At 52.3% G+C, this 21,495-nt stretch overlaps 3 protein-coding genes across 54 annotated transcripts in view; 2 read left to right on the top strand and 1 right to left on the bottom strand.

Moving 5' to 3' along the window:
- The first annotated feature begins 115 nt into the window (after positions 1–115).
- On the top strand, positions 116–3,737 carry C5H6orf47 (chromosome 5 C6orf47 homolog). Its single transcript, XM_009241688.4, has one exon. The coding sequence runs from the start codon at positions 2,124–2,126 to the stop codon at positions 3,003–3,005; it is 882 nt and encodes a 293-aa protein (XP_009239963.3). The 5' UTR covers positions 116–2,123; the 3' UTR covers positions 3,006–3,737.
- Positions 3,738–3,854: 117 nt separating this feature from the next.
- Positions 3,855–9,748, bottom strand: APOM (apolipoprotein M). Of its 3 annotated transcripts, none has more exons than XM_024247905.3 (6): positions 9,573–9,748; positions 5,445–5,599; positions 4,782–4,855; positions 4,594–4,692; positions 4,349–4,447; positions 3,855–4,006 (listed from the first exon to the last, which is right to left on the bottom strand). In XM_024247905.3, the coding sequence occupies exons 2-6, from the start codon at positions 5,495–5,497 to the stop codon at positions 3,981–3,983; spliced, it is 351 nt and encodes a 116-aa protein (XP_024103673.1). In that variant the 5' UTR covers positions 5,498–5,599; positions 9,573–9,748; the 3' UTR covers positions 3,855–3,980. The 3 variants fall into 3 exon arrangements, with proteins under 3 accessions (XP_024103673.1, XP_054412826.1, NP_001126170.1); XM_054556851.2 differs by lacking the exon at positions 9,573–9,748 and adding an exon at positions 5,991–8,373 and having other exon boundaries at positions 5,438–5,599; NM_001132698.1 differs by lacking the exon at positions 9,573–9,748 and adding an exon at positions 5,991–6,144 and having other exon boundaries at positions 3,860–4,006.
- Positions 9,495–21,495, top strand: part of BAG6 (BAG cochaperone 6) — a 13,742-nt gene continuing 1,741 nt past the window's right edge. For 2 of the 50 annotated variants that reach the window (XM_063725186.1, XM_054558668.2), the window contains exons 1-21: positions 9,495–9,700; positions 10,342–10,462; positions 12,487–12,604; positions 12,719–12,915; positions 13,150–13,203; positions 13,363–13,437; positions 14,262–14,497; positions 15,565–15,694; positions 16,472–16,669; positions 16,880–17,132; positions 17,481–17,558; positions 17,669–17,776; positions 17,889–18,001; positions 18,109–18,193; positions 18,938–19,224; positions 19,858–20,149; positions 20,316–20,485; positions 20,669–20,722; positions 20,839–20,941; positions 21,033–21,157; positions 21,323–21,469. In XM_063725186.1, the coding sequence (XP_063581256.1) occupies positions 10,355–10,462; positions 12,487–12,604; positions 12,719–12,915; positions 13,150–13,203; positions 13,363–13,437; positions 14,262–14,497; positions 15,565–15,694; positions 16,472–16,669; positions 16,880–17,132; positions 17,481–17,558; positions 17,669–17,776; positions 17,889–18,001; positions 18,109–18,193; positions 18,938–19,224; positions 19,858–20,149; positions 20,316–20,485; positions 20,669–20,722; positions 20,839–20,941; positions 21,033–21,157; positions 21,323–21,469 (2,931 nt within the window). In that variant the 5' untranslated portion in view covers positions 9,495–9,700; positions 10,342–10,354. Of the gene's footprint in view, positions 9,725–9,777; positions 9,884–9,945; positions 10,253–10,341; positions 10,463–12,486; positions 12,605–12,718; positions 12,916–13,149; positions 13,204–13,362; positions 13,438–14,261; positions 14,498–15,564; positions 15,695–16,471; positions 16,670–16,879; positions 17,133–17,480; positions 17,559–17,668; positions 17,777–17,888; positions 18,002–18,105; positions 18,194–18,937; positions 19,225–19,857; positions 20,150–20,315; positions 20,486–20,668; positions 20,723–20,838; positions 20,942–21,032; positions 21,158–21,322; positions 21,470–21,495 lie in introns of those variants that run through there. The other 48 variants (XM_054558679.2, XM_024248199.3, XM_054558681.2 and 45 more) reach the window with 30 other exon arrangements.

Here is a 21,495-nt window from a genome sequence, read left to right as displayed (position 1 = left end):
GCTATTCTGAGGAAGCCAAACAGAAGCCTGGGAGCCACATGGAAGTCCCACCTGAGTCAGAAGGGGCAGCCTCTCCAGGTGGCATGATAAGGTCACCTCCCTGCCAATCTGGGTTCACTTTCAGGTCCCAGCCCCTCCTGGGAGTCCCCCACCTATTCTTTCAACCCCCTTGGACCAGGAATTGCCCAGTTCCATGCAAGTCTCACTTCCCCCAGGAGGAGTTCCCTGACTACAGCCAATTCACTGATTTCACAAACATAAGTCCATATACTATGTGCCAAGAATACAGGTAAAGACATTCCCAACCCTCAAAGAGTTCACAGCTGGAGAGGGAAACAGCCATGTTATCAATTTTTTTCTTTCTTTTTTTTGAGACGCAGTTTCGCTCTCGTTGCCCAGGCTGGAGTGCAATGGCATGGTCTCGGCTCACCGCAAACTCTGCCCCCTGAGTTCAAGGGATTCTCCTGCCTCAGCCTCCCAAGTGGCTGGGATTACAGGCATGCGCCACCACGCCCGGCTAATTTTGTATTTTTAGTAGAGACGGGGTTTCTCCATGTTGGCCAAGCTGGTCTTGAACTCCCGACCTCAGGTGATCCGCCAGCCTCGGCCTCCCAAAGTGCTGGGGTTGCAGGCATGAGCCACCACTCCTGGCCCATGTTATCAAATATTATAATACAGGGTGATAAGGGAAGTCAAAGAAGGCCTCTGGAGTTGAGAATGGGTAGGGTTTTGCTGGAAGAGGCCAGTGTGATAGGAAGGCCCACGGTTATCAAGCTTGTACACTTAGTTGAACTGGGACCAGAACTCTAGCCTCCAAATCTAAACCTTAAGTCAAACTTCTTTGTTCCACCTATTTGTCTACACTTTTTTTCCCGCACTTCCCCACTCTCCCACCACCCACCCCCTTGTCTTGCTCATGCCAGGTGGTAGGCACGAGATGAAATCTAGGAATTAAAATTTGCAGAGAGGGGCAGGGGAGGGCTGTTCGAGTCGCAAGACTCCTCTCATTTTTTCCTTTCTGGGGAAGCCTTTCATGAGGTCTTGGATGCGAAATGGAGGAGTGGTGGGGGATGTGAAGAACCCAGGGGCAGGGGGCTGTAGGGGGCGACCGAGTTTAGGGGAGCATGAGAAACCCGGGAAAATGGGGAGCTGGGTTTACATTAAGGTTCTGGTCCTTGCTAATCTCGGTTTGGCGCCCCGCGGTCCGGCGCGCACGGACAGCGCGGGGGATACGGGGGCGGTCGATTCGCAGGGTCCGCCCCATGAGCTGTGGCACCGCCCCCGCGGGTCCTTCCCGTCCTGGTGCAGCTGCTTCCGGAGTCCGCGGCTCCCGGCGGCTCCCCGAGGCCGCGGCCCCGACGCTGGGCCCGGGAGCGGTCCCCGCGCACAGCGCCTGGACGCGTGGGTCCTGAAGTAGGCCCGCGCTTTGCTTCGCAACTGGGGATCTCCGAGGACATCTTAGTTCTGACCTTGCGGAGGCCGCGTCTCTGCTGCGTGTTCGCGGGCCAGTCGGGCCACTGTAGAAATCATAGCCCGCTAAATCAAGGGACGAACGCTGCTGGCTGGAGTTTGCTGGACACTTTCATTCCACCTCCTAACAAAGAGAATTCCTATTCCTCGAGGTCCCTTGGGGCAGCAGTTAAAGACTACACGATCCAGGAGTACCTAGGACCTGGGGCCACCTTCCTGCCTGCTTTATTGGATGGAGCACTGCCTCCCCAGTTTCTGGGACACCTTGGGGTGTGGCCTTGGTGAGTGAAACTTGGGGTGCTGCCTGCTGGGAAGGAAATCCGGAAACACAGAGAGGACTCTGGTGGTGACCCAGGCCTTGTCAGATCTGAGATTCTTGGAATCTCAGATTGTGAGGGGTGTGGATGGTGAATGAATTTGGGTATGCCCCACTTTACCCCAGAACTGAAGAGGAAGCAAACCACTCGTCACACTTGAGGCTGCATGACCATTCAGAGAAGGGAGAAGCCACTTCTGAATTCAGAGTAGGACTGCATCACCAGGCAAATACCTGTTCTGAGCCAGAAAGACTCTGGCTTCTGATGAGATCCTGAGAGTCTGAGTAGTGCCAGAAAGCAGCCTCAGAATTTGGGGGCCCATTACACACCCCAGCCATGTTCCTGCGACGGCTTGGTGGCTGGCTACCTCGCCCTTGGGGCCGCCAGAAACCAATGAGGCCTGACCCGCCTGACCCAGAACCCAGACGGGTGGACAGCTCCTCGGAGAATTCAGGAAGTGACTGGGATAGTGCCCCAGAAACCATGGAAGATGTGGGGCATCCCAAGACTAAGGACTCGGGGGCATTAAGGGTTTCTAGGGCTGCTTCCGAACCAAGCAAGGAGCCCCAAGTTGAGCAGCTAGGGAGCAAAAGAATGGATTCCCTCAAGTGGGACCAGCCTATCTCTAGCACTCAAGAGTCTGGGAGACTGGAGGCTGGAGGGGCCAGTCCCAAACTCGGATGGGATCATGTGGATTCAGGTGGCACCAGGAGACCAGGGGTGTCCCCTGAAGGGGGACTGAGCATCCCTGGGCCAGGAGTCCCATTGGAAAAACCTGGTAGGCGTGAGAAGCTGTTGGGCTGGCTGCGGGGGGAACCAGGAGCTCCCTCCCGGTACTTGGGGGGCCCAGAGGAGTGTCTGCAGATCTCCACCAACCTGACCCTGCATCTGCTGGAGCTGCTGGCCTCTGCCCTGCTGGCCCTGTGCTCACGACCACTGCGGGCAGCCTTGGACACACTGGGCCTGCGTGGACCGCTGGGCCTCTGGCTACATGGCCTACTGTCCTTCCTGGCTGCCCTGCATGGGCTCCATGCTGTTCTGAGCCTACTTACTGCCCACCCTTTGCACTTCGCCTGCCTCTTTGGTCTCCTGCAGGCCTTGGTGCTGGCTGTCAGCCTCCGGGAGCGCAGTGGGGATGAGGAGGCCACTGACTGGGAGAGTGAGGGGTTGGAGAGGGAGGGTGAGGAGCAGAGGGGAGACCCCGGAAAGGGGCTGTGACCATGGGGTGGGGTGGGGTGGGGGCAAAGGGTGAAGGCTTTAGGAGAAAAGTGTGAGGCATGACCCAAATTGTAAGCATAGGGACCTCAGGGATGGGGAAGAAACCCCAGAGTATGAGGGTGCAGGGCCCCCCTTCATATACAGGAGAGAACAGAGCTATTTAGGGTGTTTGTGTTTATGGACAGTGAGGGCACTTCCCTTGGATTCACCAGCTGTTATTTTTGCTTTTACTTTTCTCCCACCTTCAGTTTTTTGTTTTTTTTTTCCACCTCCACTTTAAAAAAAAAAAAAAAAATGTGTGATGGTGGAGAATAAAGACCAAAGGGTCCTGTCTACCTTTCAAAACTCTCCTGGGGTAGAGGAGACCAGGGCAGGATAGACAGACCTCTGCAGTAAGAGAGTGGTTGGGAAACCCAGAGTGTTCCTTGGATCTCAGGATCTGAGCCATCGAGGGAAGAGTGGGGCTGCTAGGCAAGTGGATTAGGGGGTCTGGATAGGGCCCCACAGGTGACGGGGAGCCTGCAGGGCGGATCTGGTGATCATGGGAGCCAGAGGGAGTGGGGACAGTACAGGCAGTATTGGCAGGAGGGCCAGTGCAGAAGGGCTGGTAGCTCAGGCAGTGTGGGGGAAGCACTGAAGCCTGTAGTCCCCACTTGGGGGCTAGGGGTTTGCTCACTCAGCAATAAATAACTGTGTCACATCGAATCCTAAATATACCACTATAAAGTGAGAGTTCCTGCCACTCTGTTCTTCCTGACACCGTCCAGCTGGGGGTTTAGGTGGTAGAGGATCCAGGGGGAGTGTTGAAATGGGAGGAGTGGGAATGACGTCTGGAGACAAACCCCAGAATGAGATGAGGATTGAAAAATCATCTTTATTATCTTGAGTGGGAGCTGGAGCTGGAATTCTCCAGCTTCTCCCTCCAACAACTCAGCTCCCATTGTACCCGTCTGGGGACTTAGATGAAGTTACAGGTCAGTTACTGGACAGCTCACAGGCCTCTGTGATGGGAGGAGGGAAAAAGAAGAGGACAGAAGGGAAGTCCAGGGAGAAAAGCAAAGTTGATAGTAATGGGGTGGGGGAGAACATGTTCTTTCATTCCCTGTGTCAAAGGGGAGTCTCTAAGGCTCTTTTCCCTCCACTTATGACCCTCTGCCCCCTTTATCCAGTGCAAACTCAGAAACCTCTCTTTTGAGTAGCCCAGAACCCATCCTGCCTCCCTCAGGTGACATCACAGCTCTTAGCCACATCCCTCTGGTGACATCACACAAGCCTCTTTCACCCTATAACATCAGAAGACTTGGTGAGTCCTAATCCTGTTTTGTGAGACTTTAACCCCTTACCTTGATTCCTAGGAGTCAGTAAGAAGGCTTTGGAGTCCAGGCAGGAAGTCAGGGACTTGAATTCCTCCACACACTTTTCGGGAGGATGTGGTGAGCGATCTGGAAGGGCAAGGTGGGGCGAGGCCAGTCAAAACCCCTGGAAGCACCTAGCTCTTCCCGGGAGGGTGTCATAGGACCCAGAGTGAGGAGTTCTCCTGCCCTCCCTTGTTTGCCTCCAACCCTTCCTGCCTTCTATCCCTACTCACTGTAGAAGAGAAAGCGCTGGTAACCCTGGCCTGTCTCATTCAGCATGATTCCACCTGGGCATGAGCTGGAAAAGAGCTCAGTCTTCATGTCAGGGCGGCCTGTCAAAGTAGGTGGAAGAAGTATGAGAACAGAGATGCAGAACCAAGCTCAAGGTACTTGGGGAGGGTGAGGGCTGGGAAGAACCAACCTTCAGTTCTGAGATCTGTGCTCCCTTCAGTCAGGTGGTAGATCCATTTCCGGGGCACACAGAGCCCATCTTTCCTGAAGAGGTGGTGGCGGCAAGGAGGAAAGAATGAGCATCACCCCAACCACAGTGTCCCAGCTTCTTTTTTTTTTTTGAGACAGAGTCTCGCTCTGTCGCCCAGGCTGGAGTGCAGTGGCGCGATCTTGGCTCACTGCAAGCTCCGCCTCCCAGGTTCATGCCATTCTCCTGCCTCAGCCTCCTGAGTAGCTGGGACTACAGGCGCCCACCACCACGCCCAGCTAATTTTTTGTATTTTTAGTAAAGACAGGTTTTCACTGTGTTAGCCAGGATGGTCTCGATCTCCTGACCTCGTGATCCGCCCGCCTCAGCCTCCCAAAGTGCTGGGATTACAGGTGTGAGCCACCACGTCTGGCCTGTCCCGGCTTCTATTTACTCCATTGTATTGAAGCCCAGCTCTCCTTGGGTTTCAAGCTACCAAGCATTGGTTAGGCACATCTTTCTCCAGAGGGCAATTAATACAGCCATTGAATTCCGTGGGCCAAGCATAGTAGATATACCAGCTAAGAGGCCAGCTCTTGGTGGGTGGATTCTCACACTTTGGGCAGAGACTGAACCCAGTGATGCTTCTGCCTCCTTACCACTCACATGCGGATGGTAGCACGAAGGTGGAGCTGCGTCGGGGCAGAGCCAGCAGCCATATTGAAGATAATGTTGTCCACAGGGTCAAAAGTTGCCAACTCCTCCTTGGTGGGAGCTGCCCCTGCGATAAAGTACCACTGGCCCAAGTGGACCTCTGGGAACTGGAGAGACAACGAAGGGAGCAAAAGAGGGTGGGTTCCAGCACAGGATGGGTTCAACCTCTTCGTCAGTCAAGACAGCAAGACTTAGGGGTAGAGGTGTTGGCTGCCTTCCTCTTTCCAACTGGGGATTGGATCCATGACAAAGAGTCATTAAATGACTTTTCCTCTTTGCCCCTCCCCAATCAACCTGGGTAACCACCCCACCCCCTAATTCTGCCATGCCTCTGCATTGATGGCCACAGTACTGATATTTTTCTTCTTGCTTTCATCATCACAACACTCACACCCCCTTCCTCCCTTCCTTTTCCAAGATGGTCTCCAGTCACCCTAGGCCATCCACCCAAGTCCCTCAGAGCCTCCACCATAGGCTTCCCCCAATCTCAGTCCATACCTCCTTCCCATCCACGCCCAGAGTTGTCAGTTGACTGTGCTCAGGGCACTGGTAGATGGAGTTAAGGATAATACCATAGAAGTAGAGCAGAGCTGCCCAAATTTGGTGGAACATCTTCAGGCAGGAGGGAGCTGGTGCTCTGTGTGCCTTAACTGCTCTCTCCCCTACTGGCTGCTCAGTCCACTCTGCTTTCAGCTCCCTTGCATTCGACCCTTGACCCTTTCACCTGCTAATGAGTAACTTCAACCTTGTTTTCCAACCCAAACCTGGATTACTTAGTGTTTGGGACTTCCTCCCCCTCTTCCGGATGCAACCACTCCATAGTACACCCTGGCATGTCCAGGGTTTCTCAGGAGTTATGAGGAGAGCTGAGCCATCCAGGGAGAAGCCTGTGGTCTTTGAACCCGTATCTGAGCTGGTTATTTGTTGCACTGTGCAGCACTGAAGGGAAGTAGCTTGACTGGGCCTCTCATTCATTCACTTAGCAAACTGTTTTGAGTCCCAAGTCCCAGTTGTTTCCCAAGAACTAGCTAATCCCTGGGGACATAAAAAAACGAATAAGACATAGCCCCTGGCCTTGAAGAAGTCGTTATAGGGAAAACTAGCTGTGTAGACAAACCATTGCAATACAACTTGGTAAATGCTTTAGAGCAGGTATGATGCAGGTGCTGGGGCACAGTGGATTGCTCTCTTTAGTTTACAATTAGAAAAATACGTATACCCTGGCAATGTTCACTGACAGATTCACTCAACATTTATTACTACAAAGAGGCTATGTAATCTGGCTGTTAGAGAGGATAGATGTTGGTGTCAGGCAGAATGTGTCCAAACCCTAACTACAGGCAGGGCAGGTAGCTCATGCCTGTAATCTCAGCACTTTGAGAGGCCAAGGTGGGCGGATGACTTGAGCCCAGGAGTTCAAAACCAGCCTGGGCTGGTTTTGCTACATGGCAAAACTCTGTCTCTATAAAAAATACAAAAATTAGCTGATGTGATGGCACACGCCTGTAATCCCAGCTACTAGGGAGGCTGAGGAGGGAGGATTGCTTGAGCCTGGGATGTCGAGGCTGCAATGAGCCCTGATTGTGCCACTGCACTCCAGCTTGGGGGACAGAGTGAGACTCTGTCTCCAAACAAACAAAACACCACTAACCCCTAACTACTATGTCTGTTTTTCATCTCTAAAATTGGCAAATCATCAATCTCATAGGATTAAATGAAATAATGCACATAAAGCCCTTAGCAAAGGCTTGCACATGGTAAGTCCAAAGTATATGTTTGCTATAATTAATAGTAATGTTTGCAAAGCACTTAGTTTCTGGTGGGTAATAAGTTCTCAAATCATAGACAGTAAGAATTGCCAAATAGGCTGTCATTGGATAGCACCAAGCGACTGGAGCAGCTAATGCTGTGAGAGGTGGGGCTTCCTCGATAGATTATTTATTTACTTATTTTTAAGACAGGGTCTCACTCTGTCGCCCAGGCATGACTTTGACTTCCCCGGCTCAGATGATTCCCGAGTAGGAGCTACAGGCACACGCCATCACGCCTAGCTAATTTTTTGTAGACACGGAGTTTCACCATGTTGCCCAGGCTGGTATTAAACTCCTGAGCTCAAGCAATCGGCCCACCTCGGCCTCCTAAAGTGTTGGGATTACGGGCATGAGCCACCACACCTAGCTTGATAAATTTATATCCCATGGACTGCCACAAAAAATTTGCCGAGGGGTGAGGCTTGCGATTTAGTTAAAAAAATTTGGGTGACCGGTATATTAGAGTTTATTATGCTGTTCTATTTTGGTGTAATGTTTGATTTTTTTTTTTTTTTTTTGAGATGGAGTCTCGTTCTGTTGCCCAAGCTGGAGTGCAGTGGCACAATCTTGGCTCACTGCAATCTCCACCTCCCGGGTTCAAAGCAATTCTCTGCCTCAGCCTCCCAAGTAGCTGGGATTACAGGCGCCTGCCACCACGCCAGGCTAATTTTTGTATTTTTAGTAGAGATGGGGTTTCACCATTTTGGCCAGGCTGGTCTTCAACTCCTGACCTCGTGATCCACCCGCCTCAGCCTCCCTAATGTGAGTCACTGCGCCCGGCCGAAATTTTTTGTAATAAAAAGCTAAAATGTGGTTAGGCACAGTAGCTCACACCTGTAATCCCAGCACTTTGGAAGGCCAAGGTGGCGGACCAGGCTGGGCAACATAGCAAGACCCCATCTCTATAAAAATAAAATTAGCCAGGTGTGGTGGTGCGCATCTGTGGTCCCTACTACTTGGGAGGCTGAGGTGGGAAGATTGGTTGGGCTCGGGAGGCAGAGGCTACAGTGAGTTGTGATTGCGCCACTGCACTCCAGCCTGGGCGACAAAGCGAGACCCTCTCTCAAAAAAATAAATAAAAAAGCTAAAATGTTAACAGCTTTTTATTGGGGCAGTAAAGTACAAGTGCTCGATCTGGAGTCCTGTAGGCCTGGATTTGTCAATTCTGACACTTATGTTCGTCTAAGTGTACTCACCTAAAAAATGTTAAAGGTTTATTGTTAAAAGGCTTTTTAAAATAATACACAAAACCCGTAGTATATGGGCTGGCACAAGTGCTCATTAAACAGCTGCTTATTAGAACTCTTAACTAAAACATAACCAGGACCTGGGTATAAACTACGAATCCCAGAAAGGTTGGGCACCCCAGCAGCGATGTGTCTTTCTGGAGGACTCGCAGTTTCGCGGGGCCGAGGCCCTTGTCCCAGGGCAGGTTAAGAGAAGAGGGCACGGAGAGGCGGTAATGCCTCCACCCCCGGCCTTCGGAAGCACGCTGGCCGGCCTTTAAATTTCCCACGGTCAGGGTCTTGTCTTTCTGTCCACTCGGACTACATTTGCTCCCAATTCTCAAACTCGGAGGCGCCTCTTTTCTTGACAAAAGTTCTGCAACTTAGTAGCACGTTTAGTTTTCCTAAAACGTGTCATGTCCCTTTGGCCACACACCGACGAATGTGACGCCCACAGCCCTTAAAACGCCCACCCGGCGGAACCGAAATCTAGCCCAACCAAGCAACCGAGAACAAAATTACAAGTGCCGCCTCCAAACGCCTACTGAAAGAGTAACTTCCGGAGGCACAGAAGAAAGGGCGCAGCGAGGGCGTTAGGGTGGAGAAGAGTTTTAGCTGGCTAGGACAGTGCCGCCTGAAATTCTCAGCCTGCCAAGATTTAAACATAGATTAATGTGGCATAATCCCCCATCTCCAAAGTCCAAGGTCCATACGACCGTCCATAGCCCCTCTCGAGGCAGTGGTAGAGTCCCAGATTTATCTGGGAGTGTGCAGGATAAACAATCCCAGAAAAACAATCACCAGATTGTTTTTCAGGCATTTATGGTAGCCACCTCAATCTTCTAGCGCTCAAGCGCGCGCACAGACGTGAACGCCGCCAGAGGGGGGAGGGGGTGGGGCGATGCTTAAGTGTCTACGCATCCGTAGTGCGACGCACGCAGGCGTAGTACGGTCCCCTGGGCGACGGCGGTGGCGGCTCCTCGGGGTGCTCGGCTCCCTCCCACCTAGGCCGGCCCCGGCCCGACTTGCCCTCAGAAACTCACTGTTTGGGGCTGCGGACTTTCTCGTCGTGCCCCACAAAAGTAAAGCTTGGGGACCTGGGGGGAGCCGGAAGTATCGCCTCGAGATCCCCAAATACTATCGGGGAAACGGAAGTGGCCGTCGGTGGCAGGTTTGGGGGAGACCGGAAGTGACGGTCCGTGGGGAAGTCGGGGGCGGAGCCGCGGGGTGGTGGGTGGGTGGGTGGGTGGGTGTGTGTGTGTTTGTGTTTGGTTGTGGGTTAGTTGTGCCGTTCTGCTGGAACACCGTGGGAAGGCAGTAGACGCGGGCAGTCAGCTAGCAGGTCCGTCGCCCCGTGAGTGCCGTTTTGGGTCTATAGTGAGTTAGGAGGGTTCGATGGGCGTGGCGCGCGTGCGCGAAACCACTTTCTCCGCAGAGTGGGGCGACCACCGCTTTCGCGTTGTCCCAGGATTTTCCGACCTCTGGGGCGCTTGTCCTGCCGTGACCGGTGATGACACTAGTCTCTGGTCTCGTGCTTCCTTCCTAATCTGACTGGCTCCCTGCTTACTGTGATTGGCGTCGTGGAGCCCCTCCCACCTCTCGTCCTCCAGCTCCCTATGCCGTCGATCTCCTGCCCTTTGTGTTTCTCTCCCTGTGCCCCGGAATCAGAAGGGGGATGGGGACAGGTGTGAATGTGTGTGAGTGTGCAGGATAAACTTTTTAGGTATTGGGGCAGGGATTAATGCTAGGGAGTTTTCCGGGTACACTCTGGTCGGGGCAACAGCGGGCCTGCCTTCCTTCGTTCTTCTTTAGAGACCTGTCGGCCATGGAGCCTAGTGATAGTACCAGTACCGCTGTGGAGGAGCCTGACAGCTTGGAGGTGTTGGTGAAGACCCTGGACTCTCAAACTCGGACCTTTATTGTGGGGGCCCAGGTGAGATACTTCAGTGGTTCTGGAAGACACCTTTAGCTTTTCCTTGTTTAGGCCCCTTAGCCTGAGAGATGAGTCTGATTTTCTGGTCACCAGATTTTCTTTTCTTTTTTTTTTCTATTTTTGAGATGGAGTCTCGCTCTGTCTTCCAGGCTGGAGTGCAGTGGCGCGATCTCGACTCACTGAAACCTCCACCTCTTGGGTTCAAGCGATTCTCCTATCTCAGCCTCCTGAGTAGCTGGGATTACAGGCGTGTGCCACTATACTCAGCTGATTTTTGTATTTTTAGTAGAGACAGGGTTTCACCATGTTGGTCAGGCTGATCTCGAACTACCTCAGGTGATCTGCCCTCCTCGGCCTCCTAAAGTGCTGGGATTAGCATGAGCCACCGCACCTGGTCTCAGATTTTCTTTTTATTGATCTCTTTGTTCATATTCCAGTAGAATGTTTTCTGATGTTTTGTGAGTGAGGCTGATTTTGTTCTGTCCTTCACATGGATAGAACTTAATGCAGAGGGAAATACAGAGGAAGGAAGAATCTGTGTGTCATCATCATGGGTGGACCCCAACCCAAAGGGACAGGCATGGCTCTGGCCTTTGGGAAGGGAAACAGCACAGGGACCCTAAGCAAGTGTGTCTTACTGATAGAAATTGGTCAGTTCTATGCTGTGTTTTTAAAGGGTAGAAATCAGAACCCATAATGGAGATAGGTCCTTGATAAGACTGTTGAGTAAAATTACTAATTTTTGTGGCATAGCTTGAGTCTCTTGAGCTTAAAGCCTTGGACACAGCTGTGTCTTTACTCCTGTAATACTTGGAGACAAATTGCACGTGGGGCGGTCCATGGTTTTCTACAATGTGATATTACCTGGATATAAGAAAGCCATATATAGACTTGTGATTAGATGTATATAAATACTGTGGTACTTCCCAAGAGTCAGTTTGTAGTTAGGAAAAATATTTCTCTTTTTGCTTTTTTTTTTTGAGATGGAGTTTTGCTCTTGTTGCCCAGGATGGAGGGCTGGGGCGCAATCTTGGCTCACTGCAACCTCTGCTTCCTGGGTTCAAGTGATTTTCCTGCCTCAGCCTCCTGAGTATCTGGGATTACAGACGCCTACCACCATGCCTGGCTAATTTTTGTATTTTTAGTAGAGACAGGGTTTTACCATGTTGGCCAGGCTGGTCTTAAACTCCTGACCTCAGGTGATCCACCTGCCTCGGCCTCCCAAAGTGCTGGGATTACAGGTGTGAGCCACTGTGCTGGGACCTTTTTTGCTACTTTCTTATCTTCTTAGTCTTTCTTTATTAACCTGATACCAGACCTCATCTTCTTTGCCATTTTTTAATCTTGGAAATCACAGGAGAGTCTGGTAAATAAACTGGTATCATCTTGTGTTTGGAAAGGGGTCACTGATGTCTCTAGACACATGCTCCGTTGGGTGCCAGGCAGATAATATAATGTCCATGTGTTTTTTTTTTGTTTTTCATCCGTGTTATTTTTCCTGGATCTGTAATTGAGCTTCATTAAGTTTATTTGTTTAATTTTTTGAGATGGAGTCCCTCTCTGTCGCCCAGGCTAGAGTGTAGTGATGCGATCTCGGCTCACTGCAACCTCCACCTCCCGAATTCAAGTGATTCTCTTGTCTCGGCTTCCCTAGTAGCTGGGATTACAGGCACCCACCACCACGCCTGGCTAATTTTTTTGTATTTTTAGTTAAAAAAGGGGTTTCACCATGTTGACCAGGCTGGTCTCGAACTCCTGACCTAATGTGATCTGCCTGCCTTGGCCTCCCAAAGTGCTGGGATTACAGGTGTGAGCCACCGCGCCCAGCTAAGTTTATTGTCTGTATTTTGACAGCTGTTACTTTAGTTTAAGGGCTTATACAGTAATTATCTCACAGTCAAGACAAATGGGTAGAGATTGTGTAGTGGTTTTTACTCCTCACCTCCACAACTCGGTTGTCTGTCTTTATTCTTCCTCTTTCCTCCATTCTTTCCATTCCTGTGCATGCTTTTTCTTCCTTTCAGATGAATGTAAAAGAGTTTAAGGAGCACATTGCTGCCTCTGTCAGCATCCCATCTGAAAAACAACGGCTCATTTACCAGGGACGGGTTCTGCAAGATGATAAGAAGCTTCAGGAATACAGTAAGGGGACTGGGGAGGCAGTTCAGAGGTTGGGGCTGCTGTCTGGAGGGGTGCACTGAGGCCATGGGTTTACCTGTTCATACTATGTTTTGGTGTGTGTCTATTTTTCTGCAGATGTTGGGGGAAAGGTTATCCACCTGGTGGAACGGGCTCCTCCTCAGACTCAGCTCCCTTCTGGGGCATCTTCTGGGACGGGGTCTGCCTCAGCCACTCATGGTGGGGGACCCCCGCCTGGTACTCGGGGGCCTGGGGCCTCTGTTCATGACCGGAATGCCAACAGCTATGTCATGGTTGGAACCTTCAATCTTCCTGTAAGCTTATGTTCCACAGGGGAGGGCTTTTGTGGGTAGCTTTGGTTGTGGTAGTACCAGGGAATTAATAAGATAGATGCTTCCATCTTTAGATTGGGTTTAGGGGGTCCTGTGGTGTGCTATTGGTCTCAGTCTTTAAGGAGAAAAGAGGGTGGGGCTCCAGGGAACGAATTGGAGGTGTGGAGGCCTTAGTGTTGGCTTCTCCCAGAACAACTTCCCTTACCCTTTCCCCAGAGTGACGGCTCTGCTGTGGATGTTCACATCAACATGGAACAGGCCCCGATTCAGGTATTGAGGGGCCTCCGAGGGTCAGGGAAGGGGATCTGGGAGAAGGAGGCTGGGAGGTGGGGTGGACCTGGCTGAGAGATGGCTGGGACCTGATTTAGTAGGTGGTAGAACTCATGGCTTCATCTGTAACCTACCCTGATAAACCTTCTCTCATTGTAGAGTGAGCCCCGGGTACGGCTGGTGATGGCTCAGCATATGATCAGGGATATACAGACCTTACTATCCCGGATGGAGGTAAGTGGGCAAGGCTGGCTAGGGTCTCTCCCCACCCTCCCTCTCCCTTTTCTTTCAGCCTGGGAGTTAGGGCTTCACTGGCCACATCCACAGGGTTTGGCCTTCATAATCTAGTCTTCGTATCTTTGTGAGGCTCTCTCATTTCTGCCAATCCTCTTGGTGCCTGGTATCTGGAGAGTTTGTTTCAGACTTGTCTCATGGCATCTCTTTTCAATTAAAGGATTCCGCACTCTTATCTTGTGGAGGCTGGGAAACCAACTTGTGGAGGAAAGGAAACCACAATCTCTACTCTTTGTTAGAAATTTATTTACAAATATTACAGATGCTGTGGCTGGGCGTGGTGGCTCCTGCCTGTAATCCCAGCACTTTGGGTCGCCATGGCAGGGGGATAACGTGTGGTCAGGAGTTCCAATCCAGCCTGGCCAACATGGTGAAACCCTGTCTCTACTAAAAGTACAAAAATTAGTTGGGTGTGGTGGCACGCGCCTGTAGTCCTGGCTACTTGGAAGGCTGAGGCAAGAGAATCTCTTGAACCTGGGAGGCGGAGGTTGCAGTGAGCTGAGATCACGCCACTGCACTCCAGCCTGGGCAACAGAGCGAGACTCTTGTCTCAAAAAAAAAAAAAAAAAAAAAATTACAGTTGCTTATTATGCATCTAATTTGTGTCAGTCTTATGCTAGTTGCTAGCGAGTCAGAGATAAAATTGCAGAGCCATGCCTTCAGGGAGTCTAGTTAGGATACTTTCTCTGTTCAGTCTCCTGTAGAGCAGTGCTCTGCAGCAGTCTTATCCTGCCTTTGATATCCTGACTCTCCCCTACCTTCAGTGTCGAGGAGGGCCCCAACCGCAGCACAGTCAGCCGCCCCCGCAGCCACCAGCTGTGACCCCGGAGCCAGTAGCCTTGAGCTCTCAAACATCAGAACCAGTTGAAAGTGAAACACCTCCCCGGGAGCCCATGGAGGCAGAAGAAGTGGAGGAGCGTGCCCCAGCCCAGAACCCGGAGCTCACTCCTGGCCCAGCCCCAGCGGGCCCAACACCTGCCGCGGAAACAAACGCACCCAAGTGAGAGATGGAGGGAATCTTTAGGGGGTGGGGAATCCTGAGTGAAGTATGGTGAGAAGGAAATGAACCATGGCAAGGGAGGGAAAGGATTACTTGGAGGTCTTAATTGAAGGGTTAGCATTGAGGGGCGAGGAGGGGCTCTCTCGGTATAGGTAAATGACGCTAGGACAGTCAACTGAGAAGAACTGCTGCTCTCCCTATGGCAAGGAAATCCAAATGGTATCTCCTGAGCCTGATCAGAATTCTCTTCTGAGTTCACAAAGGCCTGCTCTCTTTGTTAGAATTAGTCTCTCACCATTGTAGGTGCAGAATTGTGGTGGGGAGGGTGGGAGCAGTTCATTTTCTTCTCCCCATCCTCTCATGGGTGGGAGTAAAGAATAGAAGCTTTGGCTGGGCATAGTGGCTCATGCCTGTAATCTCAGCACTTTGGGAGGCCGAGGCGGGCAGATCACCTGAGGTCAGGAGTTCGAGACCAGCCTGGGCAACATGGTGAAACCCCGTCTCTACTAAAAAATACAGGCCGGGCACAGTGGCTCACGCCTGTAATCCCAGCACTTTGGGAAGCCAAGGCGGGTGGATCATGAGGTCAGGAGATCGAGACCATCCTGGCTAACACGATGAAACCCCGTCTCTACTAAAAATTCAAAAAATTAGCCGGGCATGGTGGCAGGTGCCTGTAGTCCCAGCTACTCGGGAGGCTAAGGCAGGAGAATGGCATGAACCTGGGAGGCGGAGCTTGCAGTGAGCCAAGATCACTCCACTGCACTCCAGCCGGGGTGACAGAGCGAGACTCCGTCTCAAAAAAAAAAAAAAAAAAAAAAAAAAATTAGCTGCGTGTGGTGGCAGGCAACTTAATCTCAGCTACTTGGGAGGCAGAGGCAGGAGAATCATTTGAACCCGGGAGGCGGAGGTTGAAGAGAATAGATAGAAGCTTTGCTGGTCCAGAGAAGGATTGGGCCAGGGCTCTGGGAGACCAGAGAGAAAGAGGGCACATGTGGTCCCTGTTGACTGTGAGGGTGGGAATCTGAGGAAAGCTTTGGCTCATTGCCCCTTGGGTTTTTCTACAGCCATCCTTCCCCTGCGGAGTATGTCGAGGTGCTCCAGGAGCTACAGCGGCTGGAGAGTCGCCTCCAGCCCTTCTTGCAGCGCTACTATGAGGTTCTGGGTGTTGCTGCTACCACGGACTACAATAACAATGTGAGCCCTTTGATGGCCCTGCCCTTTCTCCTCAGCCCCAGTACTCCCAAAACAGAACAGGCTGAAATACAGATAACTCTTTCCCTCCCTCGAAAAACATTGCAACAGGGCCAGGTGCAGTGGCTCACATCTGTAATCCCAGCACTTTGGGAGGCCAAGGTGGGCGGATCATCTGAGGTCGGGAGTTTGAGTCCAGCCTGGCCGACATGGCCCAATCCCATCTCTACTGAGAATATAAAAATTAGCTGGACGTAGTGGTGCACACCTGTAATCCCAGCTACTCAGGAGGCTGAGACAGGAGAATCGCTTGAACTCGGGAGGAGGAGGTTGCAGTGAGCCGAGATTGCACTACTGCACTGTAGCCTGAGTGACAGAGCAAGACTGTCTCAAAAACAAAACAAAACAAAAAAACACACATTGCAACAAAACAATTTCCCTCTAAACCTGTAAGTGATTTTTTCCTCCCTTACAGAGAAGGTGATAATCTTTGCTGTAAGCACTGTCCTTGTATCCCTTGTGCCCCTGAATGAATTTAGAAAATTTAAAGGAGATCAGTACATGATGACTTACTGATTCATTGTAGTGTTTTAATAGGATGTTCGTTATGTGAATAAGATATAATTTATTTGCAAAGATTTGGTCTGCATACAGACTTTCAAGGATATAACTGAAAGTTTTGGAGGACGTGGTATTCTCAGTAGGCATTATTGCTTTTATTAGTGAGGTGGACTCCAGCTTGATATTTTCTGCCTTTTTGTGTTTGGCTGGCGTGTGCAGCACGAGGGCCGGGAGGAGGATCAGCGGTTGATCAACTTGGTAGGGGAGAGCCTGCGACTGCTGGGCAACACCTTTGTGGCACTGTCTGACCTGCGCTGCAATCTGGCCTGCGCGCCCCCACGACACCTGCATGTGGTGCGGCCTATGTCTCACTACACCACCCCCATGGTGCTCCAGCAGGCGGCCATTCCCATACAGGTGGGTTAGGGGGAGTCTGGCCTGAGGGAGAGTGAGGGGTGTTGATAGAGTGACCCAGGGTAGCTCCTGGGCCTGAAGGAGGTTAGGAAAGGAGGAGACTTTGGAAACATGGTGATGGAGGCTGGAGATACTTTAGAGGTTTATCATGAGGTTTTCTTGGTTAGGCTCTTGTATTTTTCTCACTTCTGCCTGTCCATGTGTCTTTTTCAGATCAATGTGGGAACCACTGTGACCATGACAGGAAATGGGACTCGGCCCCCCCCAACTCCCAATGCAGAGGCACCTCCCCCTGGTCCTGGGCAGGCCTCATCCGTGGCTCCGTCTTCTACCAATGTCGAGTCCTCAGCTGAGGGGGCTCCCCCGCCAGGTCCAGCTCCCCCGCCAGCTACCAGCCACCCGAGGGTCATCCGGATTTCCCACCAGAGTGTGGAACCCGTGGTTATGATGCACATGAACATTCAAGGTGAGTTAGGATCAGTTGCTGGCGAGAAGAGCAGGATCAGCATGGTGAGGGAGGTTCATGCTGAGGTGTGAGGGAACAGGGTGGGGAAGGGAGAGGCCCATGCTGGTGGTGGTAGCCTGGGGACCAGAGCAGAAGCTTTAGTAGACAGATGTGGGGGGTGTGGGGTTTGCTTTGTCTTTGGAGGTGTGTTTGTGTGGTGAAGGGAGCACCTCTCCCTGTTTAGATGGAGGGAAAGGCAGGCTTTCTGATGGGGGGATTATGGGCCCGAAGTATGCCTGATCTCAGAAGGATATAGTTAGGCCTTGGCCCTACCTACCTCAGGGCCACTGTCTCTGTCTCCCTGCCCAGATTCTGGCACACAGCCTGGTGGTGTTCCGAGTGCTCCCACTGGCCCCCTGGGACCCCCTGGTCATGGCCAAACCCTGGGTAAGAGTGAGGGCATCAGGGCAGGCTGAGCTCTGGGTAGAGAAGGGGAAGGGCTGAGTGGGTGGGTTGAAGGGGTCCAGGTTCAAGGTTACATCAGACCCGCCCCCCAGGCTCCACCCTCATCCAGCTGCCCTCCCTGCCCCCTGAGTTCATGCACGCCGTCGCCCACCAGATCACTCATCAGGCCATGGTGGCAGCTGTTGCCTCCGCGGCCGCAGGTAATGACCTGGAAGGGGAGGCTTGGGAGGTGGGGCACAGTCCATGGTGGCAGCTGGCTGGCAAGGGCCTGGCCCTCAGCCCTCTTCGGTCTCTCTCTTTTGCCACCCACAGGACAGCAGGTGCCAGGCTTCCCAACAGCTCCAACCCGGGTGGTGATTGCCCGGCCCACTCCTCCACAGGCTCGGCCTTCCCATCCTGGAGGGCCCCCAGTCTCTGGGACACTGGTGAGCAAGGGTCGGGGAGTTCTAGTGCGTAACAGTCTAGGGAGAGACTCCTATGGTGGTGCATGGAAGGGCAGGTCTGAAGTTCTCCCTTGCTCTTTATCCAGCAGGGCGCCGGTCTGGGTACCAATGCCTCGTTGGCCCAGATGGTGAGCGGCCTTGTGGGGCAGCTTCTTATGCAGCCAGTCCTTGTGGGTGAGTTTTCATTCTTCCCCACTCAGACTTTAAACTCCTCTCCTCGTCTGCTTACTGGCACTTTCCAGTTCTTTCCGTATTTTCTTGGTTCCTGCTTTCCTGGAATGGGGCTGCTGTAGTGTCTTGTTTTCAGGTTTCAGCTTTTTTTTTTTTTTTTGAGATGGAGTCTCACTCTGTTGCTAGGCTGGAGTGCAGTGGCACAATCTTGGCTCACTGCAACCTCTGCCTCCTGGGTTCAAGTGATTCTCCTGCCTCAGCCTCCCGAGTAGCTGGGACTATAGGTGCACGCCACCACGCCCGGCTAATTTTTTATGTTTTTAGTAGAAATGGGGGTTTCACCATGTTGGCCTTGACCTTGTGATCCACCCGCCTCGGCCTCCCAAAGTGCTGGGATTACAGGCATGAGCCATCGTGCCCAGCCAGCTTTTTTCTTTTTTTTAAGTTACAGAGTCTTGCTCTGTCACCCAGACTGGAGTGCAGTGGTGCAATCCAGTGAGTTATAGCTCACTGTAACCTTGAACTCCTGGGCTCAAACAGTTCTCCCACCTCAGCCTCCTGAGTAGCTGGCAGTACTAGCTCCTGGCTAGTAATTGTCTTTTTTTTTTCTGGTAGAGATGGGGTCTTGCTATGTGGCCTAGACTCCTGGGCTCAAGCAGTTCTTATGCCTTGGCCTCCCAAAGTTGCTAGGATTACAGCCGAGAGCCACCATGCTCAGCCCAGCTTTCTTTTTTTGGTTTCTTACAGCTCAGGGGACCCCAGGTATGGCTCCACCGCCAGCCCCTGCCACTGCTTCCGCCAGTGCTGGCACCACCAACACAGCTACCACAGCTGGGCCTGCTCCTGGGGGGCCTGCCCAGCCTCCACCCGCCCCTCAACCCTCCACGGCTGATCTTCAGTTCTCTCAGCTTCTGGGGAACCTGCTTGGGCCTGCAGGGCCAGGGGCTGGAGGGCCTGGTGTGGCTTCTCCCACCATCACTGTGGCGATGCCTGGTGTCCCTGCCTTTCTCCAGGGTGTCACTGACTTCTTGCAGGTGAGTGCCATCCACCTCGCCTTCCTGTCCCCCTTGCCATCCACCTCGCCTTCCTGTCCCCCTTGCCATCCACCTCACCTTCCTGTCCCCCTTGCCATCCACCACACCTTCCTGTCCCCCTTGTCATCCACCCCCTTGCCATCCACCTCACCTTCCTGTCCCCCTTGCCATCCACCTCACCTTCCTGTCCCCCTTGCCATCCACCTCACCTTCCTGTCCCCCTGGCCATTCACCTCACCTTCCTGTCCCCCGGCCCAGCCAGGCAGTGGCACCTTCTTGCCATTATGTAACCACTGGGTAAGAGGCCCTAGTGACATGTTAGGGGAAGGGGCCCTGGGAATTCATTGACTCTGAACTTTTCATTTTAAAGATGAAGAAAATGAGGTTTAGAAAAAGACAATATAGTAATTAGTGTCACTGCTTTCTGACAACCTGTTCAGAGGAAGAGGTAGGTAGTTGTGCTGCCTGACTCTGTTGAATACTTACTATGCTTCTGCTTTAAGCAGTGAAGATCAGAATGTAACTCCCCATCTTCCCAGACCCGTTGGTTTGTGCCCTCTTGATGCCGTATTATTTCCATGTGTCTGCATTCTCACCTCACTTTCTGTTCTTTGTTCCTTCTCTATTTGCCAGGCAACACAGACAGCCCCTCCACCACCCCCACCTCCTCCACCCCCACCACCTGCCCCAGAGCAGCAGACCATGCCCCCACCAGGCTCCCCTTCTGGTGGTGCAGGGAGTCCTGGAGGCCTGGGTCTTGAGAGCCTGTCACCGGAGTTTTTTACCTCAGTGGTGCAGGGTGTGCTCAGCTCCCTGCTGGGCTCCTTGGGGGCTCGGGCTGGCAGCAGTGAAAGTATTGCTGCCTTCATACAACGCCTCAGTGGATCCAGCAACATCTTTGAGCCTGGAGCCGATGGGGCCCTTGGTGAGCAAAAGGGATGCTTTGGCTTGCTCCAGGAAGGGGCAGCCAGAGGAAGGTAGATGGCCTTGGTTTAGGGGTGTTGCCAAGGTGGGATGAGGTTGATGATCTGGTTGTGGGTGGGCAGGCCAGGTGGTAAAGGCCATTGCTAACATCTGCCCTTGTCCCCCAGGATTCTTTGGGGCCCTGCTCTCTCTTTTGTGCCAGAACTTCTCTATGGTGGATGTAGTGATGCTTCTTCATGGGCATTTCCAGCCACTACAACGGCTCCAGCCCCAACTGCGATCTTTCTTCCACCAGCACTACTTGGGTGGTCAGGAGCCCACACCCAGTAACATCCGGGTAAATGAAGGCCAGGGGCCCCAGAACTCTCCTCCTTTGCACATTTTATTCCTTATTTCTGACTGCTTCTCTGCGAGGTAAAGCTCCAATTGCCCCCACACAAGCCCTGGACTTGTTGGGGTCGAGGTGGAAGTCTTGGGAGCACTGAGGCTTTGAACTAAACCTGTTCTGTTTCCTCCACAGATGGCAACCCACACATTGATCACAGGGCTAGAAGAGTATGTGCGGGAGAGTTTTGTGAGTAACCCTTCTCTATTCCTTTCCTCTCCTGGGTCTGGTCAAGGCAGCTGCCTCCACTGCTCCCAGTCTTATGATTCCTGATTTTGGGATCTTTGTGTTATCTTGTCTCTCAGTCCTTGGTGCAGGTTCAGCCAGGTGTGGACATCATCCGGACAAACCTGGAATTTCTCCAAGAGCAGTTTAATAGCATTGCTGCTCATGTGCTGCATTGCACAGGTCAGGGGCTGGCCAGGCGGGGGCAGGTGGGGACTGTTGCATGTGCAGGGCTGCCACGTGCCAGCATTCCCTCCTTGTATTTTGCCCACAGATAGTGGATTTGGGGCCCGGTTGCTGGAGTTGTGTAACCAAGGCCTGTTTGAATGCCTGGCCCTGAACCTGCACTGCTTGGGGGGACAGCAGATGGAGCTTGCTGCTGTTATCAATGGCCGAATTGTAAGCACCACCTAGCCCCAGGTCCTTAGCCTTTTGTTTCCTGAGGTTTCCATTCTCTGCAGTTTTCATTTTTCTTTTTTAAACTGACATTCTGTAACCTGGATCTAATACATTTCTAAAGGTGGTTGAGAGTTTTGTGTTCTAAATCTGCTTTCTGCCCTTCAGCGTCGTATGTCTCGTGGGGTGAATCCCTCCTTGGTGAGCTGGCTGACCACTATGATGGGACTGAGGCTTCAGGTGGTACTGGAGCACATGCCTGTAGGCCCCGATGCCATTCTCAGATACGTTCGCAGGGTTGGTGATCCCCCCCAGGTAAGGGACCTATTGGGCGATGGGGT

Source organism: Pongo abelii, chromosome 5, assembly GCF_028885655.2.
Source record: "Pongo abelii isolate AG06213 chromosome 5, NHGRI_mPonAbe1-v2.0_pri, whole genome shotgun sequence".
NCBI classification, from domain to species: Eukaryota; Metazoa; Chordata; class Mammalia; order Primates; family Hominidae; genus Pongo; species Pongo abelii.
This window is presented reverse-complemented; position numbering and strand designations above follow the sequence as displayed.